At 35.4% G+C, this 12326-nt stretch overlaps 1 protein-coding gene across 2 annotated transcripts in view; it reads left to right on the top strand.

Annotated features, from left to right (window-relative positions):
- The window catches only part of LOC107565386 (tyrosine-protein phosphatase non-receptor type 13-like), a 95889-nt gene that overhangs the window by 56375 nt on the left and 27188 nt on the right, over positions 1-12326 (top strand). The window contains exons 10-19 of one of the 2 annotated variants that reach the window (XM_016250603.1): positions 2118-2316; positions 3101-3175; positions 3252-3429; positions 4001-4151; positions 5462-5600; positions 5916-6068; positions 6421-6603; positions 6756-6918; positions 8309-8672; positions 10319-10425. In XM_016250603.1, the coding sequence (XP_016106089.1) occupies positions 2118-2316; positions 3101-3175; positions 3252-3429; positions 4001-4151; positions 5462-5600; positions 5916-6068; positions 6421-6603; positions 6756-6918; positions 8309-8672; positions 10319-10425 (1712 nt within the window). The remainder of the gene's footprint in view (positions 1-2117; positions 2317-3100; positions 3176-3251; positions 3430-4000; positions 4152-5461; positions 5601-5915; positions 6069-6420; positions 6604-6755; positions 6919-8308; positions 8673-10318; positions 10426-12326) is intronic. The other variant, XM_016250602.1, reaches the window with a different exon arrangement.

The raw sequence follows: 12326 nt of genomic DNA, 5'->3' as shown, positions 1-12326 counted from the left end.
ATCAGTAATGGATTACAATTTGTAAATAATATACCTAGCACTGTCTGGGTCATATTTTGCTCAAGTCAAAATGATCTCTTAAAACATATTTTATTAAATTCTGCTGGTTTAAGCTCTATTAGGAAGTTATATTACTCCACAAAAACTTTTTTGTTTTTTTGTAGCAGTGTCCAACCCTAAATAAATTTGAGTTTTTATCTAAAGCAAACTTTAGAATTGCTTGTTGAATTTTTGAATTGCCCTTTTATACTGTCAACTTGTTACTCGTTAATTAAAAAAAAATTATAAATAAAAAATGATGTTAATTATGGAAGCCCGTTTCCGCCACTGAATAAAAAATAAAAAAAGGTAATTGCGACTTTTTATCTCACAATTCTGACTTTTTTTCTCATAATTGTGATATAAACTCGCATTTGCAAGTTAAAAAGTCAGAACTGAGAGATATAAACTCACAATCCTGACTTTTTTTCTCAGAATTTATGAATGGCATTTATGAATATAGTGCGAGTCATCGCATCTCATAATACTGTGGCCATCTCAACACTTTAGATGAATGTGGATGGATGTCATTTGAATTCACTCATTGATGACCATCCAGTTCATAAAGAGGACATAAAGATGCTTTTTTATTTGCATATTACTGTGCAAGGCACATACTTTACATGCATTCGTTTCACAACTTTCTTCTGTACTCAAACAGCTAAGAAGCCGGAAGATTTAAAGCGATACAGCTCTCAGGTCGGCCTGTCAGAGCATGACGCCGTTTCACTCAGCAGTGCACAGAGACACAGGTATTCTCTCCTTTTCTCTGATGCTTCCTGCTTTGTGTTGATCAATCATGCACGTCCTGTCTGTACTGACCCCTTCTAGTGGTCTTTTGTGGACCCCAGCCCAAGTTAATGATAATCTAAACCCTTCCTGAGTTCATTTCCTCTCATCCTGTTCAAGTTTAGTTCTGGTTACAAGAACCGCAGCTGTGTGTGTGTGTGTGTGTGTGGTTTTACTGTGGCGACAAAATTGTCCCCAGAAATGATACAAACATCACAAAACCTCATCCTCATAGGTGAAAGTTATGTAAATATGTTTTCCTTGTTTCTAAGAGCAAGGTTTGGGTTAGTGTGTAGTATTGTAGATAGTGTGTGTAGTATAATGTAGATAGTTAGAACTGTTTTCAAGCAATAAAGTTCACAAATTTTCACAAATATTGTGAGAAATGTTATTTTGAACACATATGGTTCTCATGATTTGAAAGGCTCATAAATCATGCTTTGCATGTCATTTAAAGTGTCTAAAGGTTTCTGTGGGAGTTAAAGGAAGTATGCAATAAATATTAGCATCTTAATATGAAAATCATTGCGCATAAGGGCTGTCCTTGCTAGGATATAACTTTTAAGCTCCCTCTGTGTTATTTAGATTATGGAAAAAGTGTTCTGCTTATAAATGTATGTGAAGTTGTTTTAAAATGAGCATTTGAATTGTCATCACTATTGTCATAATCGTAAGGCCAGTTTATGTTAGATACTTTGCACTTTGATATCCCACTGTTTTCCCTCGTTCTCTGCCATTAACAGCTTTTCCAGTGATCTCACAGCAGCTTTTGTTGCATTTTATTCTTATTTTCCCTGGCAAACCCCCAAAAGTCAGTGTGAATACTGTAAAAACGTCCATCTAATATATTTCTCATTGAGTCAGTGATATTCTACTCCTCCCCCTGCTGGTTAACCAGCTGAACTACCCAACACTGCTCTTCCCTGCTGTAGATGTTGGCCGTGATGCGGTCATGACGAGGGTTGCCAGGTGTTCCTGTTTTGTAGAGCAGGTTTTGGGGAAGAGTTCAGTAATTTGATTCCCTGAGGATGCCCAAGGCAAAGAGCTGTGCCATGGGTCACCCCACAGCAACCAGCTGGCTCTGCTATTGGGTGGCATGCCAGAGTGCTTACGTAACACACAATGCTTCACGCTTACTCTGCTAGGATTCATTTTCACCTTTCCATCTTATGATCTGAATTTGAAATGTGCAAATGTTTTTTTGAACAAAAATAATTGATTTCAAAGCAGTGAAAATGCACGGAGTTACTACACTTGCAAACACCTTCCTGGTTTTGCCTTGTTTCCAGACTTTTTGAGGCGGGTCAGGATGAGCTGTCAGGCACAGAACTTCTGATCCAGCGTCAGGAAGAGTTGCACAGACTCCAGGCCCGGCTATCTAGAGCCTCCATCTATCCCGGCGAAGACCCACGCGCCTCCATTCTGGACCTGGCTGAGCCCCTTCGCAGCAGTCCTTTGGAAGCAGGCCTTCATCCACGCAAATTTAAAGTAATGCAGTGTAGCTGAATTCAGATTGAATTCACATTATGCAAGTTTTAGTGTTAATGACAAAAGATAAATTAGTCCAGTTTAATTGAGTTCAGATTGAATTCACTTTATGCATTGTATATTGCATTATTAATAATCCAAATAAAATGTAATCCAGATCATCTGATTTCAGATTGAATTGACTTCAGCTTTGCCATTCACACTATAACTTTTATGAAGTAATTGCATTTAACTGAATGCTTATTTATGCAGGTTTTGCATGATTGATGTAAAGCAAAAGAATCAAGGTCAACTGAATTCAGATTCAGTTCAGTTTATGAAAGTTACTGTGTTAATGACAAAGAATAAAGTAATCCAGTTTAACTGAATTCAGATGGAATATGCCTAAAGTGCATTTACGCTAATTCAGGTTTAATTCACTTAATGCACATTACATTGTGAATAAAATAACAATCCAGTCCTTCTGAATTCACACTGAATTCACTTTAGTTTTGCACTATTCACACTATAACTGCCATTAAGTAATCCATGCTCAATTGAATTCATAGTTACTTTAACCATGTTTAAACATGAATGATGCAAAGCTGAATAAATAAGTCACCTTAATTCAGATTGAGTTATAGTGTGAATGATGCAAACATAAAAGAATTCAGTTTGACTTAAGATGTTACTTTGTAAATGATATATATGTTTTCTGAAGGAAAAAGCAGAATAACTTCGAATTGTTACTAAAACTAAGTTTAACTATGTGGGACCTTTAAAATGTATTTTGCTCTCGTTGTAGAATTTGTTTGGCCCTGAGTTTGTGAGGATGAGCAGCGAGCCAACTGTGGTTTTAACCGTTCCTTCATCCATAATGGTAAGACGGCTAATCTGCTTTGCTTTATACTGCTACGTAATTGTGTATACATTTATCGTTTTTGCATGTGTTTCAGCAGAACAAGCGTGGGAAGGTGGAGGAGAGTCAGAGGAAGGTGGGGGTGGTTTTACTGAACGGGCAGAAGTTGGAGCTGTATTGCGATGTGAAGGCAGTCTGTAAGGATGTTTTGGACATGGTCGTAGCTCACATTGGACTGGTCGAGCACCATCTCTTCAGTCTCGCCTACTTTAAAGGTGCATAAACAATCTTCCTTTAAAATGGTATTAAACTATGTGAAAATTCACTCTCTACTTTTCTGCCCCCATTAGTATTTTGTATACCTTTCTGTGTTATACAAAAAAAACTAAAGTAAATATGTTTTCATAGAAATACAGTTTTGAGTTTTTTGTTATTTGTTAAGTCTAAATGAAAGCTCCATGCAGAATGTATTAATATCTTATAACTCCTTCATGTTAATGTCCTCTTTGGAATGGTGTTTAGGAAGAATTTCTTGGAAATGTCAACAGTATGATTTACTGCAGCTTATGTTATGGGTAACTGTTCAGGTAAATAGAGCAATTTGATCATGAAGTGTGTAAATACAACAGAATAAATAACTCTGTTGTTCTCTTCCTGACGCACTGCCCCTGCGTGACTCCTCTAGTTACATCTCTAATGGACATGGGTGATTTGTGTCCACAGATGGTTCATTAAGTCCTCTGACTCATGCCTCCCAAACCAAAGGCTGCTTTAGTTTGTTATGCTGCATTGAACTCTTTTAGCATGATCTATTTGTTTAGCTTTCCTCTTTTTTTTTTTTTTTAGATGACGAGTTCTTCTTCATTGAACCTGATGCCAAACTTTCAAAGGTGGCGCCTGAAGGTTGGAAGGATGACCCGAGGAAAAAGAAGATGGATGTAAATTTGAATCTGTTCCTGCGTATCAAGTTCTTTCAGGATGATGTCAGTCTGATACAGTAAGAGCTGACAACATAATCAGAGTCTAAAAATATAATTCTTTCTTATTAGCTTTTTCATGAATTGCAAAATAATGCAGTAAATCATTGCAATCTTTATTTATCAGAAATGTAGCTACAGTAGAAAGCCAAATGCTTTTACAGCGGTTTTAGTTTTATTGGTGCAACTCCAGAACTTTGTGGTTACGTGTTCCTCTTGTTAGGCCACCACAAAGAAAATATAAACCAGTTCACAGTGGGTCTCAATTATGTTGCAAAAATATGTTTTCAAGGAAATAGTTTGAAATAGCTGAACAAAAATATATTTTCTCACTTCACCCACCTTTGTCAGCTTCATTTTAGTAAAGACTATGGAATACCCAAGACGTGTCACTCGTATAGTTTTGAATGGGGAAAAATGCAACACTCAATATGGCGGCTCTATCGAACGAAGCCCCGCCTTTTGAGCAAAAGCCGTGACGTAAGCACCGTGTCACTGCAGTTGCCCTTAGAAGTCGTTTGCTATAGAAGCAGTCATAAGCTATAAGAAATACGCTTTTTATAACTCTATTTGTGCAAAAGAAACAACATTTATGACACAGTTGTTGTCAGATTTAATTGGTGATTTCAAATATGAAATTTAATCGTAAGCTTAGTGAACAGTTTTGGAGAATTTGATGTTTTCCCATTCAAAGAGATAGGAGCTGCACTTGCATGCCTGAGAGGCGTTTCAAAGATGGCTTTCGAGTGATATGACTTGAAGCATATATATATATATACACACTATTGTTCAAAAGTTTGGGGTCTGTAAGATTTTTAAATGTTTTTGAAAGAGTGTCATATGCTCATCAAGGCTCAATGTATTTGATCAAAAACATAGCAAAACAGTAATATTGTGAAATATTACAATTAAAACAATTTACTATATTAATATATTTTAAAATGTAATTTATTCCTGTTATGGGAAACTGAATTATCAGCCACTCTCAAGACACGGTTATTATTATCTATGTTGAAAACAGTTTGCTACTTTCCTCAGCGCTACTTAGTATACTTAGTATAAAAAAAAAAAAATCAGCATTCTTTGATTAATAGAAAGTTAAAAAAACAACATTTATTTGAAAGATTGTCACAATGTAACAATTTGAAATTCTTTAATGTCACATTTAATCAGTTTAATGTGTCCTTGGTGAATAAGTGTTAAATAAAAAAATAAACAAACAAAATCTTCCATACTTTTGAACAGTTATTTATATTAGCATGTACAGTATATACGTATGTACATGTATGTATTATTCAGTTAACCAATTAATTAACATTGTTTTATATAGACACACAATGACCAAACACCAGTACTACTTGCAGCTGCGGAAGGATATATTAGAGGAGCGTGTACGCTGTGACCTTGAAAATGCCATGATCTTGGCATCTCTGGCACTGCAGGCAGAGTTTGGGGACTATCAGACTGAGGTACAAACTACATCAGAAAAATAGAGGAATTTATTTAATTTAATTTTAATTTAATTTTATTTTATTATTATTATTTTTTATTATTTTTTATTTTTTTATTATTATTTTTTATTTTATTTTATTTTATTTTATGTTATTTTGTTATGTTATGTTATGTTATGTTATGTTATGTTATGTTATGTTATGTTATTTTACCAAAGTGCATTGCATCTAAAATACAAATATTTTTGTGAAAAAATAATCTTAAATTCTACATCTAAAGTTTATTTTGACCATCTTATCTCTGTACATGTTTTCTCCTCTTTGTTCCGTCAGCTTCACGGAAAGACATATTTCCGAACGGAGCACTACCTCCCAGCTTCGGTTCTGGATAAGATCGATCAGACCACCATTAAACAAGAGTTACCCAAACTCCACAGCTCATACTACAACGCTTCAGAGCAGGAGGCCGAACTTGAGTTCCTCAAGGTCAAGAACGAAACGCATCAATCAAGTGTGATTCAAGGCAGAGCTTCCTGATTGGCCAAACTTCCAAAATTGACTTGAATAAACGTAGATTGCTGCAGTCTGTTTTCTCTCAGATACTCTTGATTACAGCTTTTTGAATCGGAATAGTCGCAAGAGCAAAAGTTGTTCTTGGAACTTGGTTGTACACATTCACATACATCGTTTCTTTTTTTTTTAACTAGATAAGTGCAGTCAATAATTGTGAATAAATGGACTTCAATTATTTTGATTCAGATAAATTTCCTTTCCTAATAGCTGTTGTTGTAGACTGCATGTGATTAGATCTGTCTCGTCATTTCTCTGTTATGTAAAGGTGTGCCAGAGACTGCCGGAATATGGAGTTCACTTCCATCGTGTGCTTCCAGAAAAGAGATCCTTGACTGGCATCATGCTGGGCATTTACTCGAAAGGTGTCCTCATCTTCGAGGTCCTGAATGGAAATCGAACCCCTGTGCTAAGGTTCCCCTGGAGGGATACCAAGAAGATCTCTTTCACGGTATGATGTTTAAATTCGCATGTTTACATTTAGTGGAAATCACAAGGCTGTGCTGGAGTTTCCCAGAAAAAGTTCAGCTTCAGGCTGTTTCCACATGGAATCATTTGGAGTGTCAGTAACACCCCTTATGTCTTTGTGTTTCTGTATGGTAGAAAAAGAAGATTTGCTTGCAGAACACTTCGGACGGGATCAAACATCTGTTTCAGACAGATAGTCAGAAGACCTGCCAGTATCTGCTGCACCTGTGCTCGGCCCAGTACAAATTCCACCTGCACATGAAAGCCAGACAGAACAACCAAGAACTGCAAGACCTAGGTAAGAAAAGAAAAAAAAAAAAAGAGCAAACACAATGGCGACTGAGAAATCAAACACTGAATATACACATACACTTTATGAATACAAAAAAAAAGCACAAAAACACTATAAATATTGTATATATAGATTCAGATTGTATTTTTTTTTTTTAATTATTTCTTTATTTTAGTTTGGCACTTTTAGTTCGGAATCTTTTTAAAGAAAACAATACTTTTGTTCATAAAGGATGTGTTATGATCAAAAGTGTTTAAAAATAACAATAAAGACATTTATAATGTTAGAAAATATTTCGATTTCAATAAAATGCTGTTTTTAAAATTTCTGTTCATCAAAACAAATAAACAAATAAAAGTTTTCACAAAAATCAACATAATAATAATAATAATAATAATAATAATAAATGTTTCTTGAGCAGCAAATCAGTATATTAGAATGATTTCTGAAGGGTCATGTGACTCCGTAATGATGCTGAAAATTCAGTTTTGCCAACGAAGGAATAAATCACATAAATATATATATATATATGTTATATAATAAAAAAAAAAAGATTTTAAATTACAACACTGTTGTAAATTGTAGTATTATTCCACAATACTGTTGTTTTACTGCATTTTTGTTCAAATAAAACATTAAAAAAACGCTTACCGACCTCAAACCTTCGAGCAGCATTTAATGGATTTACTTAGAATAAACATTTTATAATATTAAACAAATCACATTCTGTTTTCAAGTTTTCCTCCAAGACGAGAGCACACTTTTAAAGACAGAAGTAAGACCACTTGAGGACTTCTGATGTTTAATTTCCATAATTCAAAAATATTTGCATCAAAGAGAAAACAACTTTTAGTTTCAGGCAGAATATAAGAGTTAAACTCCTAGTTATTAAACAAAATTAAAAAATCTCATTTGAAATAAGAGGCTTTGAGGAAATTGGGGAGTGTTCCAAATGGCCCATTCTCCTCAGGCTGCTCTTGAAGAATTGGCATTAAACTGAAAAAAAGCACTCTAGGGTCAACATAAGCCGGGATGTACACTCTTAAAAATAAAGGTGCTTCAAAAGGTTCTTCAAGCGATGCCATAGAAGAACCATTTTTGGTTCCACAAAGAATCATTCAGTCAAAGGTTCTTTAAAGAACCATCTCTTTCTTACCTTTTTATAATCTGAAGAACCTTTTTTCGCCCCAAAGAACCTTTTGTGAAACAGAAAGGTTCTTCAGATGTTAAAGGTTCTTTATGGAACCATTTAGACAAAAAGGTTCTTCTATGGCATCGTGAAGCACCTTTATTTTTAAGAGTGTAGAGCTTTCTTTGTTGTGTAAAAGCAACAAAGTTAAGTTTAACTGTTGCTCTTTTCATGTTGTTTACCATCTTCTGTCCTTTTTCCCTGCAGAGAACTCTCCTCTGAGCAGTCTGCAGTACTCTGATGGGATGGGTGCAGTTAGTCTGTCCCCCAGCTCTGACCCTGAACTCTACAAGAGGATGTCCTACTCTGAGATCTCCCTCAGCAAGGGTTCGAGTCGGATCTCTGTTCCTCCCGAACCACCTTATCCGGGGTTCAGCAGCAGCTCCAACCCCAGGATGAAGAGTCGTTCCCATCATAACTTGGGTCAGCTGCCTGAGTCACCAGAGCATAGGATGGTGCCTTTCAGTAGCCAATCACAGAGCAGCATGACACATTCACAAGTGCTTGCATCAACACACCAACGTGCAAGCTCCGACACGGACTCCATCGCTGTCGCCAGACAGCAGGAAGGGTGAGAGACACATATAAAACAAATGACATTCTTGTGTTATTCACTGGTTGTCATCTCTTAACTTTTAGTTTGTTTTATACGGTCAGTACACCCGTCTCACTTTCCTATCTTTGTTCCAATCTCCTGCTCTGAGTAATGGTTCTCTTGCTCTTCTCTTTTAGAATATTTTTTACAGCTGTCGTCTTCTCCTTCTGATCCATACAGTTTGTCTTATTTCTTTCTAATTGTCTTAATCTCATTTTCAGTTTCTTTTAGTGTCTTTATATCCATCTCACTCAATCTCCTGCTCTATGAGTGATTCTTTTTTTTTTTCTTCTCTCCAATGTCTTTACACCCGTCTTGCTCTCTAGCTCTGACGTGGTTTGTCTTATATTTCAAAGTGTCTCAGTCTTCTGATGATTTGTATCTTCACACTTGTATCACTCTCCTGCAGTGATTAGTCTTATATCTTTACACCCGTCTTTTTCTCCTGCTTGGATGTCGTTTGTCTTGTAGTTTCTTTACACTTCTCTCACTCCTGTAGTTTATCTTATAAGGTCTTTACACCTGTCTCACTCTCCTCTTCTGCTGTAGTTTGTTTTATGATATCACTGAATCTATCTCAATCTCTTGATTTAATTCAGTTTGTCTGATTTCTTTACACATGCACCAATCTCCAGTTTTTTTAATAGTTTCTTTTATATCCTTACACCTGTCTCACTCTCCTAAACTGCTGTAGTTTGGTTTATTTCTTCAAAACAGTGGCATTGTGATTACTGTCTTGCATCTTTATACTCGTCTCACTCTCTACCACTGGCATGGTTTCTCTTATGTCTTCATACTGGTCTCACTCTCCTGCTCTGCTGTGCTGTTTTACAATATCTTTACACTCGTCGTCTTCTCCTGATCATTTGTAAATCATGTCTTTTATACCCGTCTCACTCTCCTAATCTTGTAAAATTTGTTTTGTAATGTCTAATAGATAATAACTAACTTTAGCGTCCTGTTATGTCTTTTTTTTATAATTTGTACCCAATTTACACTAATTTCACAGTGTCTTTACACCTGTCTCACTCTCCTAATCTGCTGTAGTTTGGCTTATTTCTTCAAAACAATGGCATCGAGTTTACCGTCTTACATCTTTATACTCGTCTCACTCTCCTACCTTTTAGTTTTTTATACCCATCTCACTTTCATGCTCGTCTGCAGTTTGTGTTCTAATGTCTTTACGCCTGTCGCACTCTCCTGATCTGCATTTCTCTGTTGCTCTGTCGCTTGGCACTGAGCTGCCTGGGGCCAACTGCATTAATCGGCTCTCATGGAAGACAGACAGCCACTGTGCATGTGAGAGTGACAGACTTAAAACTGTGTTTGCAGATGTTTGCAAACATTTTTGTGTTCCTGTGAAGATAATTGTAATGTTTTAGACTCCATGATGTAATGCATGCTCAGTTGGGGAAGTCTTGATTTAGCAGATTAAAATCGAGAACGTTTTATGAATTGAGTATATAATTTTGGCTTCTAAATATGCAGTGAGTTCCTCACTCCAACGATATTATGGATTGATCAGAAACTTAAAATAACTGCATTTATTCCGCTCTGCCACTGGAAGTAATTGCCTCTGCGCTGATTTTCATGATCATTTTCTTTTTCCCCTGCATCATCAGTGTGTTCAGCAGCTCGGTGGATGACAGTCCCTGCTGGAGCCCCAAAAGCTTGAAGAAAGAGTCTGACTCTTCCTCCTGTGAGGACACGGGACAGGCGTATGTTGTAGGTGAGGACAACGAGAACCGACCGGCTGTTTCTTTCTTATATCCACTCGCACATGGCTCATCACCCTCAAAGGACTTGTCTTTCTGCTTTTGAACGTTCTCTAACTTCCTTACTTTGTAGTCTCTCTCTTCTGATAGTCTGTCAGGATAGTGGGCGGAATCTGTCTGTGCATATCTGCCGCTGTCTGTCTCTTTCGTTTTATCTTTTGAACAGCTCTCGCCCTCTGTTCCCTCACTGATCTTTTCATTTTACCTCTCCATTTCATCCCATCAGCCGCTGTCAGATCAGACAGAGCAGCAGCCCAAATCCTCTCAACATCTTCCTCCGCATGTAGAGAGATGTCATAAAGAGATTACAGTCTGAATTTATGCGCTTGTACGTGCATCACTGCATTTCTATATGTCAGAGAATAATACAAGCCTTTATACAATTTAAAAGCCACTGTCAGTGTTTGGCTGATGCTGGTTTTCAGTGGATGTGGCTGATATTATACTGACAGGCTGTGTGTCACAGTGATTTAACCATGCTAAAGAATTGTTTTGGGGTTAAATTGACCCTATTTATTTCCTTCATGCATGTTTTATTGTGCACATAATCCAAATAAATAATTTTTCCTTTTCGGGTGACATACAAAATGATTTTACTTTTCAGTCTCTTCAATTGGGTATGTAACACCATGGTTCAATCAATTCTACTGCATTTCTATATGTCAGAGAATAATACAAGCCTTTATACAATTTAAAAGCCACTGTCAGTGTTTGGCTGATGCTGGTTTTCAGTGGATGTGGCTGATATTATACTGACAGGCTGTGTGTCACAGTGATTTAACCATGCTAAAGAATTGTTTTGGGGTTAAATTGACCCTATTTATTTCCTTCATGCATGTTTTATTGTGCACATAAATCCAAATAAATAATTTTTCCTTTTCGGGTGACATACAAAATGATTTTACTTTTCAGTCTCTTCAATTGGGTATGTAACACCATGGTTCAATCAATTCCTAGTGGAAATTCACTTGGAAATACATTATGCAAAATGAAAACACTGTTTTGTGTTATCTTTAATCATGATGAAATCATTGTTGCTATTGTTGTAAAATGACAAATTAAGATATCAGTCTTCAATAAATACTCGAATTTGTTAATAGTAATAAAAGTCAAATTATATAACTGTGATTGTAACTACACTACCATTCAAAATTTAGTGTTAAAATTGAGTTATTTAGATTTAAAAAAAAGATTTTGAAAGAAATATCTTATACTCACTAAAGCTGCATTGTTTGAGCAAAAATACAGTGAAAACATTAATATTGTGAAATATTATTTCAGTTTTAAGTTACTTTTTATTTTTATTCCTGTGATGCAAAAAGCTGAATTTTCAGCAGCAGGAACCATTGATGATATTTTGTATTTATTCTTATTTTATTATTCTATATTTATTTTAAATAAAATGTTATTATTGACTTGACTGTTAATTTTCAACAGTAAATATCAATTTAATATTTCCTTGCTGAATAGAATAATTGATTTATGATCTGAACTCGGAGTAACACAAAATAAAAATAAGTTGATTATCATTTTCTCTATTAATATTGTATTATTAATATATAATGATAAATAAAAAGCATGTTTCAAATTGTTGAATAATATTTACAAATAATATGGACGAATAATATTTAATAATTTAATTATCCAATCAGAGTCAAGCTATCAATTTGATAAAAAGCTAATGAAATAAATTGACTTAGATTTGAAATGCATTAATGTATTAAAAAAAAAGCATTATGCATTAACATTAATTAGTTTTGAAAATGACACAAGGAAGGAATTGTCAGGATATAAGACTCAATTTCCACTTTTATGCATACATTACATTTTTGATGTAGTTGCGCCTGTCTAGTGA

This window comes from Sinocyclocheilus grahami, unplaced genomic scaffold (assembly GCF_001515645.1).
Source record: "Sinocyclocheilus grahami isolate Dianchi unplaced genomic scaffold, SAMN03320097.WGS_v1.1 scaffold999.1, whole genome shotgun sequence".
Lineage (NCBI taxonomy): Eukaryota > Metazoa > Chordata > Actinopteri > Cypriniformes > Cyprinidae > Sinocyclocheilus > Sinocyclocheilus grahami.
Note: the sequence above shows the minus strand (reverse complement) of the source record. Positions and strands in the feature narration are given on the sequence as shown.